The 25393-nt window shown below is 48.7% G+C and overlaps 1 protein-coding gene across 1 annotated transcript; it reads left to right on the plus strand.

Annotated features, from left to right (window-relative positions):
* The first annotated feature begins 404 nt into the window (after window positions 1-404).
* Window positions 405-3478, plus strand: LOC132864389 (zinc finger BED domain-containing protein 4-like). The gene has a single exon (XM_060897813.1). It carries the CDS (start codon window positions 2360-2362, stop codon window positions 3074-3076), a length of 717 nt encoding a protein of 238 aa, XP_060753796.1. The 5' UTR covers window positions 405-2359; the 3' UTR covers window positions 3077-3478.
* Window positions 3479-25393: the final 21915 nt, after the last annotated feature.

Consider the following 25393-nt stretch of genomic DNA (forward strand, 5'->3'; position numbering starts at 1 on the left):
GGCTTTAAAGTGCTGATGACACGTTTTTGACATCTTTGGTGATGTTTTATAACAAAAAGTAATTCCCGATTATCCATACATTAATTCACGAAGGCGCCTATTTTACAAGTTATGATAAAAAACGCGGCTATTTGGGCAAATTTGACGGGGCTGCAGCACCCAGGAGACGAATGAGGAGGAGGGGCTATATGACGTCAGCGAAAGAATCTTCCTCCTAACTTACCAGTTTGTTGTTGATGCGACAGGTGTTCAGTTTATCATTATTAGTATTATTATTATACATTATTTTATATATATATATATATATATATATATATATATATATATATATATATATATATAGATATATAGATATATATAGTTATTATGCCTTCGAGTTGTGTTGCCGGCTTTTGCTCCAAAACCCACAAGGATGGGGTAAGTTTATTCAAGTTTCCCAGAGATCCCGAGCTGCATCCGAAGTGAGTGAAGCAAGTCAGGCGCACTTGTGACAAGTGGGAGCCCTCACCAACATCCGTCCTGTGCTCTGAACACTTCGATTTGGATTGTTTTGACACCCTTCCCAGCTTAAAAGAATCTCTTGGGTGTTCAGTTCAGCACAAACGTGTGTTGCTACCATCAGCAGTGCCGACAGTATTCCGGAGGGGGTCTACTAGTAGCTATGCCGGATCCAGCAGTCGCCTGGGACAAGGCGACTCCTCCAAAGACAGTCCTCCTGTCAGAACATGTGTTGAGAAACGACATAAGATAAAGGTACTTAGAGCTATAGAGTGCTCCGACATGATGCTAAAAATAGTAACCATGCGGTCTGCGCGGCCATCTTGGAAGTGACTCGCTCCAGAGCGCTCATAGAGTACACATTCATGATAATCATAAATGTAATCATAAATTCGGCGTGATATCAGTCATGTATTTGCTTGTGAAAGCTTGCGGCTTTCATGTAACTGCCGCCTAGCAACGAGAGGCAAAGGCTAAAGAGGGTAGGCTATCATAGATTCTATTCAGAAGAGATCAATACATGATTGCTTAAAAATTAGGTATTTTAACAATTTGCATCTGTTTTGTGATTATCGTGACACTTGTGTGTTATATAGAACTGTATGTCTTATCAGCACATCGAGGATCTTCCACCGGAGGCTTTAGCAAGTACTCGTAGCAACACTACACTTTACCCTTTGCCATGCGTTGTTAGGGAACGGTAGCAAGTACCCCGATGACCGACTTCAAGAATATGTAGAAAAAATTTAGAAATTATACTTTCCAAAAGTCATTTGAGCTTAGTGTATTGCATTTCCATTTATATTGTAGGTTCTTGCTGATGTTTTTGCGGAGTATGACGCAGCTGCTGAATCAGAAGCTGCAGAGTTTGTATGTACTAGTTGTGAACATTCACATTATTATCAATCTCATTTATTTAAAATCAGATAAAATCATGCCATCATGATCACTGCTTAAAGTACCAGTATTTGGTTGTTCTTTTGTTCAGAACTGTGATGCCAGCTGCCAAGTAGACCGGCATTTTCATGCGCCATTTCCATTGAGTAGAACAGCCAGTGAACCACAGCGTGTTCTTCCGCTGACGTCACAGCATGGCTGCGAGCCACGGACCCAGTTTTCTTGCGCTGTGCAATTAAAAGTTGGATATTCACGTAACAACAGCTTCTTTTCACGTAATTATAACAGAAATCTAACATGTTTGCCATGTTGTATAGTTTATTTAAGAAATTGCATAGAGTCATGTTCGTGTCATCAGCCCTTTAAGTGCCTGATGGCTGCAGCAGAGCCATGATATGCTCTGAAAAGTGACAAGTATTACCGAACTGAAAAGCTGCAAGAAGTTCACCACAAGGTTGTGGACAAGATCAAAGCCCTGATTCAACCTGACAATGCTGGCTACTCTCTCTCCTTCACCACAGACTGCTGGTCTGGTGTGACAGAGTCTCTCATGAGCCTGACATGCCATTTCATTGATGCTAAATGGATAAGAAAGCAGGTCGTCTTAAACACAAGAGCGATGCATGGGTCCCACACTGGGGAATACCTGAAAGAGACATTCCTCAGTATACTTGAGGACTGGAAGATAAGCAAAGACCTTGTAGCATTAGTGCTTCGAGACAGCGGAGCAAATATTGTGAAGGGAATGAGGCTCGCTGAACTCCCAGACCTCAGCTGCACATCGCACACCTTGCAACTTGTGGTGAATGATGGTCTGTCAAGTCAAAGAGCCATCACAGATGTCATCGCAATACTTAAGAAGTGTGCCACACATTTCCACCACTCCGTTCTGGCCAAACAGCATTTGTGAGACATTCAGAGAGAACTTGGCCTGCCAGAGCACAACATAATCCAGGCTGTTCCAATGAGGTGGAACTCAATGCTTCACATGCTCCAAAGAATGCTGGAGCAAAAGTGTGCGATTACCATCTACTGTGGTGAACATGGAGGATTTGCAGGTCCCAATGCCCACCAGTGGGACCTTGTGTCCAATTTAATTGAAACTCTTCTCCCAATAGAGGAAGTGACACTTCAGGTGAGCCACAGCAACTCATCAACATCCTGCATCATTCCATGCCTGACTGTGCTGAAGATGCTACTTCAAGATGATGAGGGGCCCTCCACAAAAGGCATCAGAACGCTAAGGCAAGCCATGAGGGAGAGCCTGGACAAGCGTTTCTCAAAAGTAGAAGACACAAAAACTGTGGTGCTGGCTTGTCTCTTAGATCCTCGTTATAAGAGTCACGCATTCTCCTCTGCCACAACATTGAGCAAGGCTAAAGAATGGTTAAAAGAGGAAGAGGACGCTGCCACACAACAGACCACTCGAGAGGAGCATGCTGCCGCAGAAGGAGCCAGTATGGAGGAGCAGGCTGCTGCAAAGGAGGCCAGTGTGGAGGAGCAGGCAGCTGCATATGGGACACACGAGAATGACGGAAACATCCACAAAAGGCAACGGAGAGAACACACATCCTTCTGCAGCCGTGTTGATGAGATGTTCAGTTCTCTGCTGGCACAACACGCTGGTGACCTGCTGGCCAGTAGCTGCATTGAGGATGAGCTACATCTGTACCTCAAGTAGCCAGTGATCGACAGGCGGAAAGGGGACCCACTCCAATGGTGGAGACAGAATGAAGGGCGCATCAAGCTACTTGCGAAACAAGCAAGAAAGTTTCTTTGTGCACCACCCTCATCAGTCCCAAGTGAGCGAGTCTTCAGTGAAGTCTCTGCAATTTATGAGAGGAAGAGAAGCCGTCTCACTGGAGAGCACGCTGAACAACTCTGCTTTTTGCACCACAATCTGGTGCTGCTCAAATGGGACTACTAATTGGGACTACTACCTGATTCACATTTCTGTGCAGATTTTATTTAACTTTGTTTTATTTACTTTATAAAACTTCAGGAAGCTATTTATTTGTTTATTTATTTATTTAAATTTTCAGTTAACTTTATAAGAGATGCTGCTGCTGACCCTGGGAACTCCCTGCACTTTATGTTTCTGTTTGAACTTAAAACAAAGACAAGTGAAAGATAAAATAACATTTTAGTTATATTGAAATTTTGGAAAACTTAATTTACTGTAGAAAAACTTCAGGGAGCTATTTATTTGTTCAAGTTTTCAGTTAACTTTATAAGACATACTGCTGAGCCTGGGAGCTTCCTGCACTTTTTGTTAGAATTTTAAAAAGATGTCTATTGTCAGTTGCAAATCTGAAAAGAAGTTTAATAAACACATGCTTAAAGGCATTTAAACAAAGTTAAGTGTTGGAATTTCTATTATTCAAAATTTTAACGCCAATATTTTTACTTTTACTGCAAATGAATATCGGCTCCACATATCAGTTATCAGCCTCTGTGACTACTAATAATCGCTATCGGTATCGGCCCCGAAAAAAACATATCGGTCTATCTCTAATAGAAACTGACTTTCGGAGATCGAGATCTTTGTTGGTAGCACACTCTAGTTTGGGCCTCAGTTCGGGCAACTCCATCTGGCGCTGTGTGGACTTCAGCCTCTCTGCAGCTACTGTGCTTCTATGGAAAAACTCCACAATAGCCTTTACCTTGCCCACAGTTGTTTTCACCACCTTCAGGGAATCTCTTATCATCAGGTTTAATGTATGCGCCAGACATGGGTGGTGGGTCCACTTCAGATGTTTTATGGCTTTGGTGATGTTTGCAGCATTATCACTCACACAGCACACCACTTTGTCCTGTACTTGCCTAGCCTGGGCCCGCCCATCCTAAGCGTGACGCAACACGAGGGCCTGTTGCGAGCTTAGTCTGGCCAGGCAAGCTATCTACAGCTCTTCCAAGCTCCCGAAAAATCGGGAACCAATCAACTTTGAGCATCTCCAACGGCCCTGGGTAGAGGCGTGTTCAAGGCAGTGATGTAGTAGAACTGCGACTGGAAGCCATAGATTGTTTACAGAATCTATGCCGGAAGCGCTTCATTCACATCACGAACATGGAGCAGCGGCAAGCCTTTGACACAGCGGTAGATGCTATATTGAAAGCATTCAACGGGAAGTTCTCATTGAAAATGGAGCAAAGAGCAGCCTCGTCTCGTCTCGTCTTCTTCCGCTTATCCGGGACCGGGTCGCGGAGGCAGCAGTCTAAGCATGGAAGCCCAAACTTCCCTTTCCCCAGACACCTCGGCCAGCTCCTTGGGAAGAATACCGAGGCGTTCCCAGGCCAGCCAAGAGACATAGTCCCTCCAGCATGTCCTGGGTCTTCCCCGGGGCCTCCTCCCGGGGGGACATGCCTGGAACACCTCCCCAGGGAGGCGTCCAGGAGGCATCCGAAAAAGATGCCTGAGCCACCTCAGCTGGTTCCTCTCGATGTGGAGGAGCAGCAGCTCTACTCCGAGCTCCTCCCGAGTGACTGTGCTTCTCACCCTATCTCTAAGGGAGCGCCCAGCCACCCTGCGAAGGAAACTCATTTCAGCCGCTTGTATCCATGATCTTGTTCTTTCTGTCATTACCCAAAGCTCATGACCATAGGTGAGAGTCAGAACGTAGATCGACCGGTAAATTGAGAGCTTTGCCTTTTGGCTCAGCTCCTTCTTCACCATGACGGACCGGTAAAGCGACCGCATCACTGCGGAGGCTGCACCGATCCGCCTGTCGATCTCACGCTCCATCCTTCCCTCACTCGTGAACAAGATCCCGAGATACTTAAACTCCTCCACTTGAGGCAGGACTTCTCCACCAACCTGGAGAGGGCAAGCCACCCTTTTCCAGTCGAGAACCATGGCCTCGGACTTGGAGGTGCTGATTCTCATCCCAGCCGCTTCACACTCAACTGCAAACCGCCCCAGTGCATGCTGAAGGTCCTGGTTTGAAGAAGCCAACAGGACAACATCATCCGCAAAAAGCAGAGATGAAATCCTGTGGTTCCCAAACAGGATTCCTTCCGGCCCCTGGCTGCGCCTAGAAATTCTGTCCATAAAAATTATGAACAAAACCGGTGACAAAGGGCAGCCCTGACGGAGTCCAACATGCACTGGGAACAGGTCTGACTTACTGCCGGCAATGCGAACCAGACTCCTGCTCCGTTCGTACAGGGACCGGACAGCCCTTAGTAAAGAGCCCCGAACCCCATACTCCCGAAGCACCCCCCACAGAATACCACGGGGGACACGGTCGAATGCCTTCTCCAGATCCACAAAGCACATGTGGACTGGTTGGGCAAACTCCCATGAACCCTCGAGCACCCTATGAAGGGTATAGAGCTGGTCCAGTGTTCCGCGACCAGGACGAAAACCGCATTGTTCCTCCTGGATCCGAGGTTCGACTATTGGTCGAATTCTCCTCTCCAGTACCCTGGAGTAAACTTTCCCTGGGAGGCTGAGAAGTGTGATTCCCCTATAATTGGAGCACACTCTCCGGTCCCCTTTCTTAAAAAGAGGGACCACCACCCCAGTCTGCCACTCCAGAGGCACTGTCTCTGACCGCCACGCGATGTTGCAGAGGCGTGTCAACCAAGACAGCCCCACAACATCCAGAGACTTGAGATACTCAGGGCGGATCTCATCCACCCCCGGTGCCTTGCCACCGAGGAGCTTGCAAACCACCTCAGTGACTTCGGCTTGGGTAATGGACGAGTCCACCTCTGAGTCATCAGCCTCAGTCTCCTCAGTGGAAGACATGACGGTGGGATTGAGGAGATCCTCAAAGTATTCCTTCCACCGCCCGACAATGTCCCCAGTCGAGGTCAACAGCTCCCCACCCGCACTGTAAACAGTGTTGGCAGAGTACTGCTTCCCCCTCCTGAGGCGCCGGACGGTTTGCCAGAATTTCTTCGAGGCCGACCGATAGTCCTTCTCCATGGCCTCCCCTGAACTCCTCCCAGTTCCGAGTTTTTGCCTCCGCAACTGCCCGAGCTGCAGCACGCCTGGCCTGCCAATACCCGTCGGCTGCCTCAGGAGTCCCGGAGGTCAACATGGCCCGATAGGACTCCTTCTTCAGCTTGACAGCATCCATTACTTCCGGTGTCCACCACCGGGTTCGGGGATTGCCGCTACGACAGGCACCGGAGACCTTGCGGCCACAGCTCCGAACAGCTGCGTCCACAATGGAGGTAGAGAACATGGTCCACTCAGACTCAATGTCCCCTGCCTCCCTCGGAAGCTGGGAAAAGCTCTCCCAGAGGTGGGAGTTAAAGACCTCCCCAACAGAGTGCTCGGCCAGACGTTCCCAGCAGACCCTCACCATACGTTTGGGCCTGCCAGGTCTGTCCAGCTTCCTCCTCTGCCAGCGGATCCAACTCACCACCAGGTGGTGATCAGTTGACAGCTCAGCCCCTCTCTTCACCCGAGTGTCCAAGACATAGGGCTGGAGATCAGATGAAATGACTCCAAACTCGATCATCGACCTCCGACCTAAGGTGTCCTGGTGCCACGTGCACTTATGGACACCCCATGCTCGAACATGGTGTTCGCTATGGACAAACCATGACTAGCACAGAAGTCCAATAACAAAACACCACTCGGGTTCAGATCGGGGAAGCCATTCCTCCCAACCACGCCCCTCCAGGTGTCACTGTCGTCGCCCACGTGAGCATTGAAGTCCCCCAGTAGCACAATGGAGTCCCCAGTCTGAGCACCCCTCAGTACCTCTCCCAGGGACTCCAAGAAGGCCGGATACTCTATACTGCTATTTGGCCCGTAGGCCCAAACAACAGCAAGAGCCCTCTCCCCAATCCGAAGGCGCAGAGAGGCGACCCTCTCGTTCACTGGGGTAAACTCCAACACATGGCGGCTGAGCTGGGGAGCTATAAGCAAGCCCACACCAGCCCGCCGCCGCTCACCACGGGCGACTCCAGAGAAGTGGAAAGTCCAGCCCCTCTCGAGGAGCTGGGTTCCAGAGCCCAAGCTGTGCATGGAGGTGAGCCCGACTATCTCTAGCCAGTACCTCTCAACCTCCCGCACAAGCTCAGGCTCTTTCCCCCCCAGCGAAGTGACATTCCATGTCCCAACAGCCAGCCGCTGTGTCCGGGGATCAGGTCGTCGAGGCCCCTGCCTTCGACTGCCACCCAATCCACACTGCACCAAACCCCTACTGCTACCTCTGTGGGTGGTGAACCCACAGGAGGTCGGGCCCATGTCACCTCTTCGGGCTGAGCCTGGCCGGGCCCCATGGGCAAAGGGCCGGCCACCAAGCGCTCGCATACGAGCCCCTACCCCGGGCCTGGCTCCAGGGTGGGGCCCCGGCTGCGTCATACCGGGCGATGTCACGGTCCTGGATTTTTTCTCCATAGGGGTTTTTGGTGAACTGCTCTTGGTCTGGCCTGTCACCTAGGACCTGTCTGCCTTGGGAAACCCTAACAGGGGCATAATGCCCCTGACAACATAGCTCCTAGGATCATTCAAGCACACAAACCCCTCCACCACAATAAGGTGGCAGTTTTAGGAGGGGCAAAGAGCAGCCCTGGAGGTATTTATCTTCTTCCTGTTACTCAAGCAGTTTCTGTCGCGTCACATATGTCAGAGGAAAGAGTGATGTGATTGGTTTAAGCTTCGTCACAGCCTTTTCTGGCTTCAACCAGTAGCAAACTCAGGCATTTCAGGGAGGTGGGTCAACCACGCGCTTTGGGAAACGGTTGGGCTTAATATCTTTGCCAGACCAAATGCTCGCAGAGCTTTGAAGTCGCGTTAGCCAGACTAGTACTTGCCACTCATTTACCACTCTTAATAGCTCCTCTACCAAGTTTTCTGCAGTATGTCTGTCAGTGAACTCAAAGCAGTCCAGCAGGCAAGATGTCATCTTGTAATTTTCAATAAAGTGGCAAGTGACGGACATGAAAGAGCAGGTGGTTCTAGAGGTCCAGCAGTCAGTTGTCAGGCAAACTGGTGGAGCTTTTTTCACCCTGTCTTGCCATAATGCACGTTCTGTGTCATATAGTTTTGGGATCATTGTTAGGGACAGTGTTTTTCTACTGGGTAGAGTGTACGTGGGATTTAAGGCTTTGACAAAACTTCTAAAACCTTTGTCCTCCACAACGGAAAAGGGCTGGAAATCAGTGGCAATCATTTTAGCCAACTCCTCATCAATACTGTGCTGTTTGGCTGGGGTCATCTGCTTTGGTATAAATTGACTTATTTTGCTTTGAGTTGCAGTAGGAGGGGTTATTATACTTGCACTACTAGTAGCTGCTGCAGCAGTTGTTGGTTTGGGACCAGACACACCAGGGTCAGTAGACGTTGAGCCAGCTTGCCCTCTCTCCTCCAACTGCACTGTGGGATGGACAGTTCTGATGTGTCTGTGCAGGTTTGTGGTGGAACCTGCTCTTACTGTTATTTTCATTTTACAGTGAAGGCACTCTGCTCTGCTATTCCCAATATCTTTAAACTGCAGCCAGATGCTGCTTTGTTTACGGGTGTCAGTCATATTTACGTGTTTTTGCGACGCACTCACACTGTCCTCCTCACCGCTGTCTATTGTCTCACTCACTGACGGGGACGGACAGACGCTCCACCTGACTGTCGCGTCTGTCCCCCTCTCTGTTTTCACATAATGGTATGATCCTATATCCTCACATGTGATTGGCCACAAGGCCGCCATGCTGCCAATCAAAACAAAGTTCTGCTGTGAGCAGAGCTGAGCCACTGAGAGTGAGAGCTGAGCAGCGAAAGGGAAATAAAAAAGTGGGGAGCCGGCTCTCACTCGATGGGAGGCGGCCCTTCTGATTCACTACAGAGCATCGGCTCAGCAACTCGGCTTTCCAGGCGGGTGAAACGCTGCCGGTCCTTCTCGGCGTTCTGCAGCCTGAGCGACTTCACTTCCGTCACCAGGTCCATAATGGCTTTCTGTTGTTGTTTAATAACAGAAACTTCCTCTGCCAGAAAGTCGAGTGACTTTTTAATCAGACCCTCCAGGATTTCGCGATGTTGCGATTTGCAAATTCAACCAATCCCCGCGAATTCAGGGCGGTGTTGCAATTATATCCAATCACCGCAACTTTCCCGCAAATTTGACCAATCGTTGGCATCGTCTTGAGATGACGTCGACAAACTACCTTCCGCCTTACTTCCGTGTATACGTTCAAGAGAAGCAGCATGTGCGAGCAATGTTGCCAGATTGGGCGGTTTTAAGTGCATTTTGGCGGGTGTAGGTACATTCCACTAAGAAACTACATTTCCCATCAGCCCACTTCCGCGTTGACCTGCGTCACGCCGGGGCGGGATCATCTACGTCATCCCCCAGGAGGGAATGAACCACAAGGACACTCCTAGCTCTTTCTCTTTCCGCCTGGACTCCAAGGAGTCTGGACACAGAGAGATTGCTCTTTTCGGGCAAACCAGATAAAGACGTCTTTTCTTTTTCTTTCTTTCTTTCTTGCAAGATCCACGATTTAGCGCGATTTCTTTCTTTCCCTTGGCCAAGGTAAACTCCAGAGTCGTGCGATCTTTAAACTCAACCTGAGTTACAACCGGTTTATTCGTATTAGAAGTGACGTCACGACTGCTGCCCAAATGCAGTTTTAATTTGTAATTAGGAGCGACCAGAATTCCTCCTGATTGAAGCGCTGTGCACATTAATTTTAATCAGAGACTTTTCTTCTCATCACAAGCCACGACGCGTAGGATCAAGAGAAGGTCTCTGTCCACGGAATCGACTCACGTGCTCTACAACGGCGAATATCTCTTCATATCTGGCTAAAGAATATTGAGTAAGGTTTTGGCATTTGGGCATAATAAAGATCAGTCTTAGGAATTTAGCTTTTATTGAAATAGTGTGAATTTAAACCCAGGTTTATCTGTTCCACTGTTAAACACGCAGCGTGTTGAATTGATCTGTTTTGTTTTTAATATCTCAATTAGATAGGCTGTGCATGTCTCTCTCTCTCTTATTCCTTACTAATATCCTCAATTTCATTCTTATCATACATTTTGACCTTATCAAGATTTCAGTGAATTTGATAATGTTATAAAGTAGGTGGAATTCCTTTGTCTCAAGGCAAACCACGGGGGTGGGAAACTCACCTTCCCCCCAACACCTCAGATAACATTCCAAACTTTATAGCCTCTCTCACACACACACACACACACACACACACACACACACACACACACACACACACACACGCGCTCTTATACATCTACATACTCAAGTATATGACCACACCTCCCTATACATATTTAATCTGCTATTATTCATTTTTTTTATTTGTTATAATAAATTAATTTATTGAACAAACTGTTTTATTTGTGTTCCAATAAATATCTGAAGTCCCCAATCTCTCAAAGAATTCAAAAAGGTGCATATAAGTTATGCAATATGGTAAGTGATCAATAATAATTTGGAATATACCATAATCTTGCTGTTTGGTAATTTGTTATTAAGCACCAGGATTAATGGTATGATTCACTTTGAATGATTCACTGATTCGCTTTGAATGATTCACTGATTCGATTCACTTGAACGATTCACTTGAGTGATTCACTTGAGTGATTCACTTCAAACGATTCAAATGAGACTGATTCATTTTAATTATTAACCTTAAAATTTAATGAGACTGATTTAATGAGATCACTTAATAATTATCAAATGCACCTACACGGGTTTTGAACATATTTTGGGCTGGAAAACATCAGCAGTATCTGGCAACACTGTGTGCGAGTCAGTGTTTATGGAGGCTTAAATTCTGTTACTGAAAGTGTGTTATGTTTACAGTGAAGGACTGTGTGCACTTTACATTATTTTTTTTACTTAATACAAGAAATTAATGGATGCCAACATTTTTGCCAAAATGGTATTTTATTTTCCATTGTTTAGGCAGCTTCAGCATCATACTGTGAGATTCTGTTCAAATTGTTTTTTTCTTCTATGAAGCCTGAGCCATTTATTTTATTAGTTTATAATTATTGTTTAATTTAGTCTTCAGGAGAGACTGCCTGCACACAGTATTAGTATTAATAGTTTTTTTTCTTACATGAAAGCTGAGGCATTTATATTATATTTTAAGGTAACTTCATGTTGTGCTGTGAGGTTCTCTGCACTTTAACTTTTGAACCAACAGGTGCATTTGGATAAGTAAAGCCTATTTTTCTGCATTTTTGTAGTCCTGGTAATCTTTTAAATTGGTAAAGTTGTTTATAGGACCATTTCTCAGTGTCTTTGTTTTTTTAACCAATAGTTTTTCAGTAATAACTTAATATTTAACATATCACTCAATTTTAATCACAAAGAGAAAATTGCAACAATTTCTCACAACTTTCACTTCCTCCTGCAATGTAATCGCAACAAAAACCTAAACACCGCAACTTTCATCGCAATTTTTTGGAACCCCCCCCCGCAACATCAGACATTTTAGCCCGCAACAATCACAAAAAAGGCCCGTGAAATCCTGGGGGGACTTTTTAATGTCATCACCTTCCTCTGCTGTAAAGTTCTTTTTTGGAGGCATAATTCACCAATAAAGCCATCCAATTCGTTAAAATGTTTGGAGAATTGTTTCCTTGCCTCACTGCCTTTCTGAAGTTTCCCGCCAGAAGAATTTTACTTGGCAACAGAATGTATCTGAATTCTGATTGGTTGTTGTTATATTATTGCCCTTTTGTCCTCTTCTGGAGAGGAGGGGGAAGGGAGTGAGTGAGTGACAGGGTTCTACAGAGAGAAGTTTTTAGCCACCGCTTTCAAATGAACCCCTCGAAAACCAGTCAGTTCAGCGGATGTGTGGACTCGGTATGTGACGTTTTCAAAAGAGAGGCGGAGTAACCAATGTAGGTACAGTCCCTTTTTAAGAAACTACATTTCCCATCAGCCAACTTCCGCATTGACCTACGTCACGCCTGGGCGGGATCACTTTCATCACATCCTCCATGATTCCGTAAAGGACCTGGAAATCCGCCATATCTTTCTCTTTTGGCGCCGTGTTCCAACACGGACACAGAGAGGAAGGCTCGCTCCGCGAGCCAACCAGATAAAGACGTCTTTACTTTTCTTTCTTGCAAGAATCAGAGTTACCTTTGGCCACGGTAGACTCTAAGATCGAACGATTTTAAACTCAGTGAGTTACAACCGGTTTCATTTATTAAGTACGTACAACTGCAGCTCAAAGCGGTTAATTTATAATTAGGAGTGACCAGAATTCCTCCTGATTGAAGCGCTGTGCACATTAATTTAATCAGAGACTTTCTTTTATCACGAGCGATGCGTCAGATCAAGAGAAGTTCTCTGTCCACGGAATCGACTCACAGAATCGACTCACGTCCTCCACAACGGCGAACCTCCGAAGTCTTGGAAAATCTTTTCATCATCTCACGTAGAAGCGGGATATTAAGTAAGACTTTGGCATTTGGGCATAATTAAGCTAGTCTTAGGAATTTGCTTTTATTGAAACAGTGTGAATTTAAACTCAGGAAGGTTTTGTTTACACTGTTAGACATGCAGCGTGTTGAATTGATGATTGTTATATTTTGTTAATCTCTCAATTGTTTTATTAGATAGGCTGTGCTTGCTTCTTTATTCATTACTAATATCCTCAATTTCATTATCACACATCTTGATCTCATCAAGATTTCAGTGGATTTAGTAGTGTTATGAGCTAGTGTGTTAGCTACCGGCTAGCCCTTTGTTACTTAGAAACACGTGTTCACCAGGCCTGGCCACACACAAACACACATTAGCAACACAAAGCTAATCTAGGCCTACCACGTGCTCAAACACACTTTAGTTAGCTACACAGAGCTAGCCTTTTGTCTCCAACATGTGGCAGTCTTTCCCCCACACTCACACACACCTTCCTTTGTTTTAACTCCACGAGGTAGGGTCCTTGGGCCTTAACTCCTCTCCCACAAACACACGTGGAGTTCACTACAAGAGCCCATCCTCTTGTAAGCCACACCCAAGGTCTCTCTCTCTCTCTCTCTCTCTCTCTCTCTCTCTCTCACACACACACACATCTACACACACACACACACAAACACACACCTCACTGTTTGTATATATTTAATCTGCTATTATTCATTTTTATCTTTGTTATAATAAATTCATTTATTATTGAAACTGTGTGTATTTATTTGTTGTGCTTAATATACCCGAAGTCACACAATCTCCCAAAGAATTCAAAAAGGTGCATATAGTTTATGTAATATGGTAAGTGATCATAATAATTTGAGTGATTCACTTGGATGGTTCACTTAGATGATTCACTTTAAGTGACTCCATTTAAATGATTCAATTTAAACGATTCAAATGAGATTGATTCAATTTAATTATTAACCTTCAAATTTAATATGAGACTGATTTAATGAGATTGATCACTCAATTACCCAAATGCACCCACACCAAAAATTTCTGGTTAGGCTCCAGCTTACCCGCGACCCTGCACAGGATAAGCAGCTACAGATTATGGATGGATGGATGGTTGGTCAGATCAATTAAATCACTTCAGAATCATGTTCCTAAAAGAGAGAGAGAGAGAGAGATGCATTCATTGCTCACTGAAAGGAATAGAAAACAAAGTAAATACATGCATGGGTTGGTAGCTTGTAATATTGAGAGCCTGTAAGAAAAGTTTTGCCCAGACTTGGAGCTGCTAGCCGTTAGCCTGCGGCCATATTATCTGCCAAGGGAGTTCAGTCACGTGATCACCATCTGTGTTTACATCCCTCTGAGGGCAGACACAGCCACTGCATGTGAGGAGATTCACTCTGTCACAGCAAGGCTGCAGACACAGCACCCTGAGGCATTTATCATCATTTCTGGGGACTTTAATCACGCTACTTTGGACTCTACTTTGGTTGCTTTTTACCAGGCTGTGGATTGTCCAACAAGGAACAACAGGACAATTGACTTGCTGTATGCTAATGTGAGGGATGCATACAGAGTCACACCCCTCCCTCCACTAGGGAAGTCTGACCACAACCTGGTTCGTCTACAGCCTAAGTACACCCGCCGGTTCAAAGGCAGCCTGCAACAACTAGCTCCATCAGGAGGTGGTCCCCTGAAATGGAAGATGCCCTCAGGGACTGTTATGACATCACGAACTGGGATGTGCTGCTTAGCCCACACTGTGAGGACATATGCCCCTTTTCCACCAAAGCAGTTCCAGGGCTTGTTCGGGGCCAGTGCTTAGTTTGGAACCGGGTTTTCTGTTTCCACTGACAAAGAACTGGCCCTGGGGCCAGAAAAACTGGTTCCAGGCTAGCACCAACTTTTTGCTGGGCCAGAGGAAAGAATCGCTTATGTCAATGGGGGGGGGGGGGGGGGGGGGGGAGTTATTAAGACCAACAACAATAGCAAGATTGCGAAAGGTCGCCATTTTTAAGCGGCGAGAAGCAGCAGCTGTACAAATGCGAAGTCATCCATTATTGTTGCTACTGCTGCTGCTTCTCCATGTTGTTGTTGCTACAATGTTCGCGCCAAGGTTTATACAAACGCAGCGACGTAACTGACATATACAGCGACGTAACTGACGTATACAGCGACGTAATGACGTGGCTCCGCTTAGCACCCCGAGCTATGGAAAAGCAAACTGGTTCTCAGCTGGCTCGCAAGTTGAACGAGTTGTGAACCAGCACCAGCACTGGCCCCAAACCAGCCCTGGAACTGATTTGGTGGAAAAGGGGTAATAGAGGGGCTGACACACTGTCTGACGGATTACCTTAACTTCTGTGCAGGCGTGGTCTCCCCCGCTAAGACTATACGGTGTTACCCTAATAACAAGCCATGGGTAACACAGGAAGTCAAAGCTGTCCTCAACAGGAAGAAGGGCACCTTCAGGAGCAGGGATTGGGAGGCAATGAAAGCAGCACAGCAGGAGGTAAAACACTGCATGAGGGAAGCTAAGGACAGTGTAGCGTGAATAGCGTGTGGGTGGAGCACAGAGGACGGCAGGACAGAGATCAAGGTTCACAGAAGGCTTTATTGCCGAACTTTTCAGTCTGACAATGTTAGCCAACAGTCAGAGACACGCACGCACACACACTGTAGTCTCCGCTGGGGAAAAAGCTCCCTTTCCACTCTCCCTTTCCCTCCTTAAGTAGGGTGCGGTTTACTGGGGAAAACACACACAAAACACAGGTTAATTACCCTCAGGTGTAGCGATTCTGCCACTTACCTTCCCCGACTCCGCCCTCCTGTCACAGACCGGCGCTTGACCACGCCCCCGCTGCCACATACCCCCACCGCCCGACTCAGGCCAGGCACCCGTCCGGCCCGCAGCCGACTCCCCCCCCCCTTGACGGGAGAGGAAGTCCGCCACGACCATCTGCGCCCCCGGCCTGTGGACCACCTTGAAGTTGAAGGGTTGGAGTGCCAGATACCAACGGGTGATCCGCACGTTGGCATCCTTCATGCGGTGGAGCCACTGGAGGGGCGCGTGGTCCAAACAGAGGGTGAAAGAGTGCCCCAGCAGGTAGTAACGGAGGGCGAGGACTGCCCACTTGATCGCCAGGCACTCTTTCTCGATTGTGCTGTAGCGCCCCTCACGCACTGACAGCTTTCGGCTGATGTATAGGACGGGGCGATCCTCTCCCTCCACCCGCTGGGACAAAACGGCTCCCAGCCCTCTGTCCGACGCATCCGTCTGCAACAAAAAAGGGAGAGAGAAGTCAGGGGAGTGCAAAAGTGGCCCCCCACACAGTGCAGCCTTTACCTCAGAGAAAGCCCGCTGGCACTGCTCCGTCCACTGGACCGGATCTGGCGCCCCCTTTTTAGTGAGGTCAGTCAGCGGGCTGGTGACGTCCGAATAGTTAGGTATAAACCTACGATAATAGCCAGCCAGCCCCAGGAACTGTCTCACCCCCTTTTTGTTCTTGGGCCTCGGGCAGGCCGCAATCACTGCTGTCTTATTAATTTGGGGACGCACCTGCCCGTTACCCAAGTGGAAGCCCAGATACCGTACTTCCACCCGCCCAATCGCACACTTCTTCGGGTTGGCAGTGAGCCCTGCCCGCCTCAGCGACCTAAGGACGGCCCTCAGGTGTTGCAGGTGCCGCTGCCAGTCATTACTATAAATAATGATGTCGTCTAGGTAAGCGGCCGCGTAGGTGGTGTGGGGCCGGAGGACCCGGTCCATCAGCCGCTGAAACGTAGCGGGCGCCCCAAACAGCCCAAACGGAAGTGTGACGAACTGGTGTAAGCCGAATGGTGTGGAAAAGGGCATTTTTTTCCCGGGATAATGGAGTCAAGGGGATCTGCCAATATCCCTTCGTCAAATCCAGTGTCGAGTAAAAGCGAGCCGTGCCTAGTCGATCAAGCAGCTCATCAATACGAGGCATTGGGTACGCGTCGAATTTAGACACCACGTTGACTTTTCTATAGTCCACACAGAACCAGACCGAGCCGTCGGCCTTAGGAACCAAGACCACCGGGCTGCTCCAGTCACTGTGGGACTCCTCGACGATGCCCATTTCGAGCATGGCCTGAAGTTCTTCCCGAACCACCTTTTTTTTGTGTTTGGGTAATCTATAAGGACGGCTACGCACTACCACCCCCGGGGGCATCTCTATGTGGGGTTCTATGAGGTTAGTGCGACCGGGCAGGGGCGAGAACACATCCGAAAACTCGGCCTGCAACTGGGCGACCTCCATGAGTTGGGTCAGGGAGAGGTGGTCTCCACAGGGGACCGGAGAGGTACGAGATGCCAATGTCCCTTTTTGGACCTCCGGCCCCAGCTCCGCCTTCTCCGGAACTACCGACACCAATGCCACGGGGACCTCCTCGTTCCAGAGTTTTAGCAGATTGAGGTGGTAGATCTGTAGCGCCCCTCCCTGTCCGTTCGCCTAACCTCATAGTCGACGTCCCCGACTCGCCGTGTGACCTCAAAGGGTCCTCGCCACTTGGCGATTAATTTGGAGCTCGACGTGGGCAACAGGACGAGTACCTTATCTCCCGGAGTGAACTCTCTAAGGCAAGTGCCCTTGTTGTACAGGCGGGTTTGCCGTTCCTGGGCCTGCCGCAAATTCTCCTGAGTTAGGTGGGTGAGCATGTGGAGTTTCGCGCGCAGATCCATAACGTACTGAATCTCATTTTTGCTCTGTGAAGGTCCCTCCTCCCAATTTTCCCGCAGTACATCTAAGATGCCGCGCGGCTTACGCCCATATAATAATTCAAACAGGGAGAACCCCGTGGAGGCTTGGGGGACCTCTCGCACTGCAAACAGCAAGGGTTCGAGCCACTTATCCCAGTTACGTGCGTCCTCACTTACGAATTTTTTGATAATATTCTTGAGGGTGCGATTGAACCGTTCAACTAAACCGTCTGTCTGTGGGTGATAAACGCTGGTGCGGATCGGCTTAATACCCAGTAGCCCATACAGTTCGCTCAGTGTTTGTGACATAAACGAGGTGCCTTGGTCAGTCAGAATCTCTTTCGGGATTCCAACCCGGGAGATGACGTGGAAGAGGGCCTCTGCAATACTGCATGCTGAGATATTGCGAAGAGGCACCGCTTCCGGGTATCGCGTTGCATAGTCCACCAGAACCAATATAAAGCGGTACCCTCGTGTTGACCGATCTAATGGCCCGACGAGATCCATCCCAATTCTTTCGAACGGGGTCTTGATTAATGGTAGGGGCGCAAGGGCGCTTTTGGAATGGCCGCTGGATTTACTAACTGGCATTCGCGGCACGCCGTACACCACTTACGGACGTTGCCACGAATCCCCGGCCAATAGAATCGGGCCATTATCCGGGCGAGTGTCTTATCCTGCCCGAGGTGTCCAGCCATGGGATTAAAGTGAGCCACCTGGAATACCAATTCCCGGCGGCTCTTTGGAATTAACAACTGGGTGACCCGCTCTTTCGTCTGAGTGTCCTGCGTCACTCGGTATAACCTATCCTTCAAAATGGAAAAATAGGGGAAGGACGGGGTGGCGTTCGGCTGGAGCGTTTGACCATCGATTACTCTCACTTGGTCAAACGCATGTCGCAGAGTCTCGTCTCGCGATTGTTCCAGTGGGAAATCCGCGAGGGATTCCCCAGTAGAAAGAGGAGGGGCCGGGGGCTCCTCACTCTGTCGCGGAGATGACGTAGACGGGTCTGCGACCGCAGCTCCAGCCAAAGCAACACCGGGACCCTCCCCTATCAACCGGCAGGACCCACTCTTTACTAGGCGTGCCATCAAATGCCGAAATCCTGGCCAATCAGTCCCCAAGATCAAAGAGTGGGTAAGGCGAGGATTAACCGCCGCCTTCACTATTGATTTTTCCCCTCTGAAATGTATGTGGACCGACACCAACGGGTAGCTGTGAATATCCCCGTGCACACACAACACCTTCACCCCTTGTGCTCCCCCCAATGCCTCGTCTTGCACCAGGCTTTGGCGGATTGAGGTCTGATTGCAGCCTGAATCCACCAACGCCTGATATGTAGCCCCTTGTACACTTACCGGTATGCGATACGCTCCGGCCCGATCGAGGGCAGCCTCTGGCGCGTCAGGGATCCGCACCACCGCCCCCACCTCCATCGCTGCACACTGTTGCTGCAGGTGGCCCAGTTCCCCGCACCGCCAGCAAACCGGCCCGGGCCTTCCCTCTGCAGCTGTGTTCTGAGGCTCACTCACCTGAGGGGGGGAGAGACAGACACAGAAGGGAGAAACGAGAGGGCACCACGGGTGCGGCGGGCCAGCTGGGGTGGAGCCGGCCCCCGCCTCCGTGGTGGGGGAATGGGGCGAGGACGGGACACAGGAGGATGGGGGGAGAAAGAGAGAGAGGAGAGAGAAGACGATGTCGTTGGTTGTCCTGCCACTGGAACAGCCGCCAGATGATCCTCCGCCAGTCCTACGGCCTGATCCAGCGACGCCGGGCGGTGGCACTGGACCCACTCCGCGGTTCCGGCTGGTAAGCGGGCGATGAACTGTTCCAGCGCCACCTGGTCGATGATTCCCTCGGCGTCGCGATCTTCGGCCCTCAGCCACCGCCAGCAGGCGTCCCGGAGCTGCTGGCCGAACGCGAACGGGCTGCCGACTTCCTCCATCCGCAGCGCGCGGAAGCGCTGGCGCTGCTGCTCCGGCGTGCGCCCCACGCACTGGAGGACAGCCCGGCAAAGGTCGGCGTAGGCCAGCCGGCGATCGGCGGGGAGCTGTAGTGCGGCCAGCTGCGCCTCTCCCGTCAGGAGGGGGAGGAGGCGCGCTGCGCGCTGCTCCATCGGCCACCCCGAGGCTTTGGCGACCTGCTCGAACAACGTGATGAAAGCCTCAGGGTCGTCCTGTGGGCCCATCTTGGTTAAGGTGAGGGGAGATGGGCCCACGGCCGGGGCGCTGGTGGACCCTGGCGACGCGAGGAGATGCCGGAACGCCTCTCGATCTTCCTGCTGAGCCAGCACCAGGGCTTCGAAGCGGCGCTCCTGCTCCTTCCGGAGCGTGACGAGTGCCTGGTGCTGGCTCTGCTGAGCCGTGGCGAGGGCGTGGACCAAGTCCGCGAACGGGGAGGATTCCATGGGGCTGCAGGACTGATGCTCCACCTTCCCGGGTTTCGGCACCACTGTAGCGTGAATAACGTGTGGATGGAGCACAGAGGACGGCAGGACAGAGATCAAGGTTCACAGAAGGCTTTATTGCCGAACTTTTCAGTCTAACAATGTTAGCCAACAGTCAGAGACACGCACGCACACACACTGTAGTCTCCGCTGGGGACAAAGCTCCCTTTCTGCTCTCCCTTTCCCTCCTTAAGTAGGGCGCGGTTTACTGGGGAAAACACACACAAAACACAGGTTAATTACCCTCAGGTGTAGCGATTCTGCCACTTACCTTCCCCGACTCCGCCCTCCTGTCACAGACCGGCACTTGACCACGCCCCCGCTGCCATAGACAGCTACAGGAGAAAGGTGGAGCAGAAGCTGAAGGAGAACAGCATGAGGGAGGTCTGGGAAGGTGTAAAAAAACACCACAGGCCACAATACAAATACCAGAGTCATTGAGGGGACAGTGGAGAGGGCGAATGAGTTGAATGACTTTTTTTCAATTGGTTCAACCAGCCCACATCCCCCCTACCCTCTCCCTCACTGCAGCCATCTCTCCTTCTTCCCTCAACGCACCTCCCCCCAGTCATCACAGCAGCCCCCTCCTCCCCCACCTCAACACAGACTCCTCCATGCATAACTGCAGACCAGGTCAGAGGTCAACTGAGGAAGCTTCACCCCAGGAAAGCAGCAGGCCTGGACAAGGTGTGTCCCCGACTACTGAAGACCTGTGCTGCTGAACTGGGTGAACCACTCCAACGCATCTTCAACCTTCGCCTGCAGCTGGGGAGAGTGCCCACCCTCTGGAAGACATCATGTATCGTTCCAGTTCCCAAAAAGAATTGGCCCAGTGAGCTGAACGACTTCTGACTGGTGGCACTCACTTCACTTCTGATGAAGACATTGGAGCGGCTCTTCCTCAGCCTCCTCAGACCCCAGGTACAACATGCCCAGGACTGTCTGCAGTTTGCGTACCAGGCAGGTGTCTGTGTGGAAGACGCCATCCTCTACCTGCTACACCGAGCCCACTCGCATCTGGATAAGGGAAATGGCACAGTGAGGATCCTCTTCTTGGACTTCTCGAGTGCCTTCAACACCATCCAGCACCTATTGCTTACTGCTTCAGGACAAACTGCACAGGATATGAGTGGACCCCTGCCTGGTCACCTGGATCTCCAGCTACCTCACTGACAGGCTGCAGTACGTCAGGCTGAAGGACATCACATCTGACACTGTGATTAGCAGCACCGGAGCACCCCAGGGCACGGTGCTGGCCCCTCTTCTCTTCACCCTGTACACCTCGGACTTCTGCTACAACTCGGAGCTGTGTCACATTCAGAAGTTTGTCGATGACACAGCCATTTTTGGGTGTATCAGGGACGACAGAGAGGAGGAGTATAGGAGCCTGGTGAGGGACTTTGCTGTTTGGTGCAACAGGAACCATCTGCAGCTCAATACCAACAAGGAGCTGGTCATTGACTTTGGGAGGTCCAGACCAAGGTCACGACCAGTTCTGATCGAGGGAGTCGAGGTGGAGGCTGTGGATTCCTACAAGTACCTCGGGCTGTGGCTGGATAGCAAGATGGACTGGACTTGCAACACCAAACACTTATATGGGAAGGGACAGAGCAGGCTATACTTCCTAAGGAGGCTGTGGTCCTTTAACATCTGCAGGAAACTCCTGTGGATGTTCTATCAGTCTGTGGTCGTCAGTGTCCTGTTTTACACCGTGGTGTGCTGGGGGGGCAGCACATCCAAGAAGGACACATCCAGGCTGGACAAACTGATCAGGCGGGCCGGCTCTGTGGTCGGCATGAAGCTGGACTCTCTGGTGATGGTGGCAGAGAAGAGGTCTATGGACAAACTATTGAACATCATGGACAATGCCAGTCACCCTCTGCACACCATCATCAGTAACCAGAGGAGCCTGTTCAGTGACAGAATGCTCCTTCCCAAGTGCAGGATGAACAGACTTAAAAACTCCTTTGTCCCTCACGCCATCAGACTGTACAACTCCTCTCTGGGGGGGGGGGGGGGGTAACAGGAGGACAGAGGACGGGAAGGAGCAGTAGCCTAGCCTAACAATAAGCAATACCGGATAATATGCAATATAAAGTGCAATATCTCTCCTGCCGCCGCCGTGGCCACCCCTTCCCCCCCTTTTTTGCCCCCTCCTTCCCCCTCCCCTTCCTCTCTTCCCCATATCTTATTCTTTTTATATTTGTATATGTAAATACTTAATTTATTTTTATTTATCTAGAAGTTTTCTCTATTTTCTCTTTTTATCTGGAATGATGCTGCTGGAATCTTAATTTCCCTGAGGGAACCCACCCAAAGGGATCAATAAAGTTTTACCTAATCTAATCTAATCTAATCTAATCTAATCTAATCTAATCTAATCTAATCTAATCTAATCTAATCTAATCTTAATGAACACCAGTTGTTGTCAGTATCAAGTCGGATTTACATGCCACGCAAACTTGGAAAAAGTCATATTCGTATGCTGTTGTTTTTACACACTGAATACAAACTGTTATGTGATTCATTTTACAAGCTAATCTAACATTACATTCCTCAAGGACAATTTGCTAGCGAGCAGCCGGTCACTGCACTGCAACCACACTTGCTAATTGACACGGTAGCTAAACCTGCTTGCTGTTTTTGTGACCACGCTCCCAAAGTGAATATTCATGAGCGAGTTTGTGTGGTGTTTCTGCCAGTGGAAACCTACAGGAACCATTTGTGTACCGCGCACAGAGCGGGATTTTTGTTCTTCAATCAGAAATATTGGTAGGGACATGTCCATACCCAATACTACGCCTGTGGTCTGTACAACGGAGCAACGTGTTGTTGTCTTTTCCCCATTCAGTGGATCCCCTGGCTGGATAACTGTTGCATTCTGGGACGCCCCGCCTCTGACAGGGAGCCGCATGAGATGACAGAAAACAGCGCAGTGTTTTATTCAGTCAGTGGGTCAAGCTAATACTCTGGCGACTTCCCTGTGTAGATGTACAGCGTGTAAATGCCAAAATCGCAGTAAAAAAAAAAATTACTGAGTTCATTTTCATTTACCGGACGGTAAGTCGAGGTATTGAATATCGTGACAGGCCTACTCTCACCTAGTGAGGGGAAAAGGTATTGCTTGGTGATGGTTGAGATATTCTCCAAGTGGATAGAAGTTTTCCCTACAGCAAAAAAGGACTCCGACACGGTGGCCAAGGCCTATGGGATATGCAACCCCGATTCCAAAAAAGTTGGGACAAAGTACAAATTGTAAATAAAAACAGAATGCAATAATTTACAAATCTCAAAAACTGATATTGTATTCACAATAGAACATAGGCAACATATCAAATGTCGAAAGTGAGACATTTTGAAATTTCATGCCAAATATTGGCTCATTTGAAATTTCATGACAGCAACACATCTCAAAAAAGTTGGGACAGGGGCAATAAGAGGCTGGAAAAGTTAAAGGTACAAAAAAGGAACAGCTGGAGGACCAAATTGCAACTCATTAGGTCAATTGGCAATAGGTCATTAACATGACTGGGTATAAAAAGAGCATCTTGGAGTGGCAGCGGCTCTCAGAAGTAAAGATGGGAAGAGGATCACCAATCCCCCTAATTCTGCGCCGACAAATAGTGGAGCAATATCAGAAAGGAGTTCGACAGTGTAAAATTGCAAAGAGTTTGAACATATCATCATCTACAGTGCATAATATCATCAAAAGATTCAGAGAATCTGGAAGAATCTCTGTGCATAAGGGTCAAGGCCGGAAAACCATACTGGGTGGCCATGATCTTCGGGCCCTTAGACGGCACTGCATCACATACAGGCATGCTTCTGTATTGGAAATCACAAAATGGGCTCAGGAATATTTCCAGAGAACATTATCTGTGAACACAATTCACAGTGCCATCAGCCGTTGCCAGCTAAAACTCTATAGTTCAAAGAAGAAGCCGTATCTAAACATGATCCAGAAGCGCAGACATCTTCTCTGGGCTAAGGCTCATTTAAAATGGACTGTGGCAAAGTGGAAAACTGTTCTGTGGTCAGACAAATCAAAATGTGAAGTTCTTTATGGAAATCAGGGACGCCGTGTCATTCGGACTAAAGAGGAGAAGGATGACCCAAGTTGTTGTCAGCGCTCAGTTCAGAATCCTGCATCTCTGATGGTATGGGGTTGCATTAGTGCATGTGGCATGGGCAGCTTACACATCTGGAAAGACACCATCAATGCTGAAAGGTATATCCAGGTTCTAGTGCAACATGTGCTCCCATCCAGAAGACGTCTCTTTCAGGGAAGACCTTGCATTTTCCAACATGACAATGCCAAACCACATACTGCATTAATTACATCATCATGGCTGTCTAGAAGAAGGGTCCGGGTACTGAACTGGCCAGCCTGCAGTCCAGATCTTTCACCCATAGAAAACATTTGGCGCATCATAAAACGGAAGATGCAACAAAAAAGACCTAAGACAGTTGAGCAACTAGAATCCTACATTAGACAAGAATGGGTTAACATTCCTATCCCTAAACTTGAGCAACTTGTCTCCTCAGTCCCCAGACATTTACAGACTGTTGTAAAGAGAAAAGAGGATGTCTCAGTGGTAAACATGGCCTTGTCCCAACTTTTTTGAGATGTGTCGTTGTCATGAAATTTATAATCACCTACTTTTTCTCTTCAAATGATGCATTTTCTCAGTTTAAACATTTGATATGTCATCTATGTTCTATTCTGAATAAAATATGGAATTTTGAAACTTCCACATCATTGCATTCCGTTTTTATTTACAATTTGTACTTTGTCCCAACTTTTTTGGAATCGGGGGGTTGTAATTCCACGATAGGGCATTCCAAGGAAAATTTCCAGTGATAACGGCGTGTTATTTATAAGCCAGGCATTAAAACAATGGGGTAATTATCTGGGAATAGACTTAAGACAACATTGTGCATATCACCCTGCTAATGGAGGAATGGTAGAATGGGACATTGAAGAATAAACTGAGCAAATGCTGTGCTGAAACAGGACTAGGGTGGACAAAGGTCCTACCCATAGTATTAATGCAGATGAGAATGAGAGAAAGACCAAAGCATGGTTTGAGCCCCTCTGAGATATTGTTTGGAAGACCCCCAAACACAGGGATAGGTCCCATTACACCAGGATGCCCTGACCTTTCCTTATGTGATGTTGAATTACTGTGGAACCCTCTCTTCTGCTCTGAATAATATTCACAAACAGGTGAGATCAGCCTTACCAGTCCCGGCGCTGGGACCACTGCATGACCTGAAACCTGGTAATGGAGTGGTGATAAAGGACTTCAGAGGGATGAAGTGGAACAAGCCCAGGTGGACGGGACCATCCCAAGTGCTGCTCACTACACAGTCAGCTGTAAAATTGGGCAACAGAGCAACGCGTGTACACACCAGCCACTGTAGAAGAGTACCTGAACCAACGGCCAAGCAGCACAAGGAGGCTCTGGTACA

The sequence above is a fragment of the Neoarius graeffei genome, chromosome 17 (assembly GCF_027579695.1).
Source record: "Neoarius graeffei isolate fNeoGra1 chromosome 17, fNeoGra1.pri, whole genome shotgun sequence".
Lineage (NCBI taxonomy): Eukaryota > Metazoa > Chordata > Actinopteri > Siluriformes > Ariidae > Neoarius > Neoarius graeffei.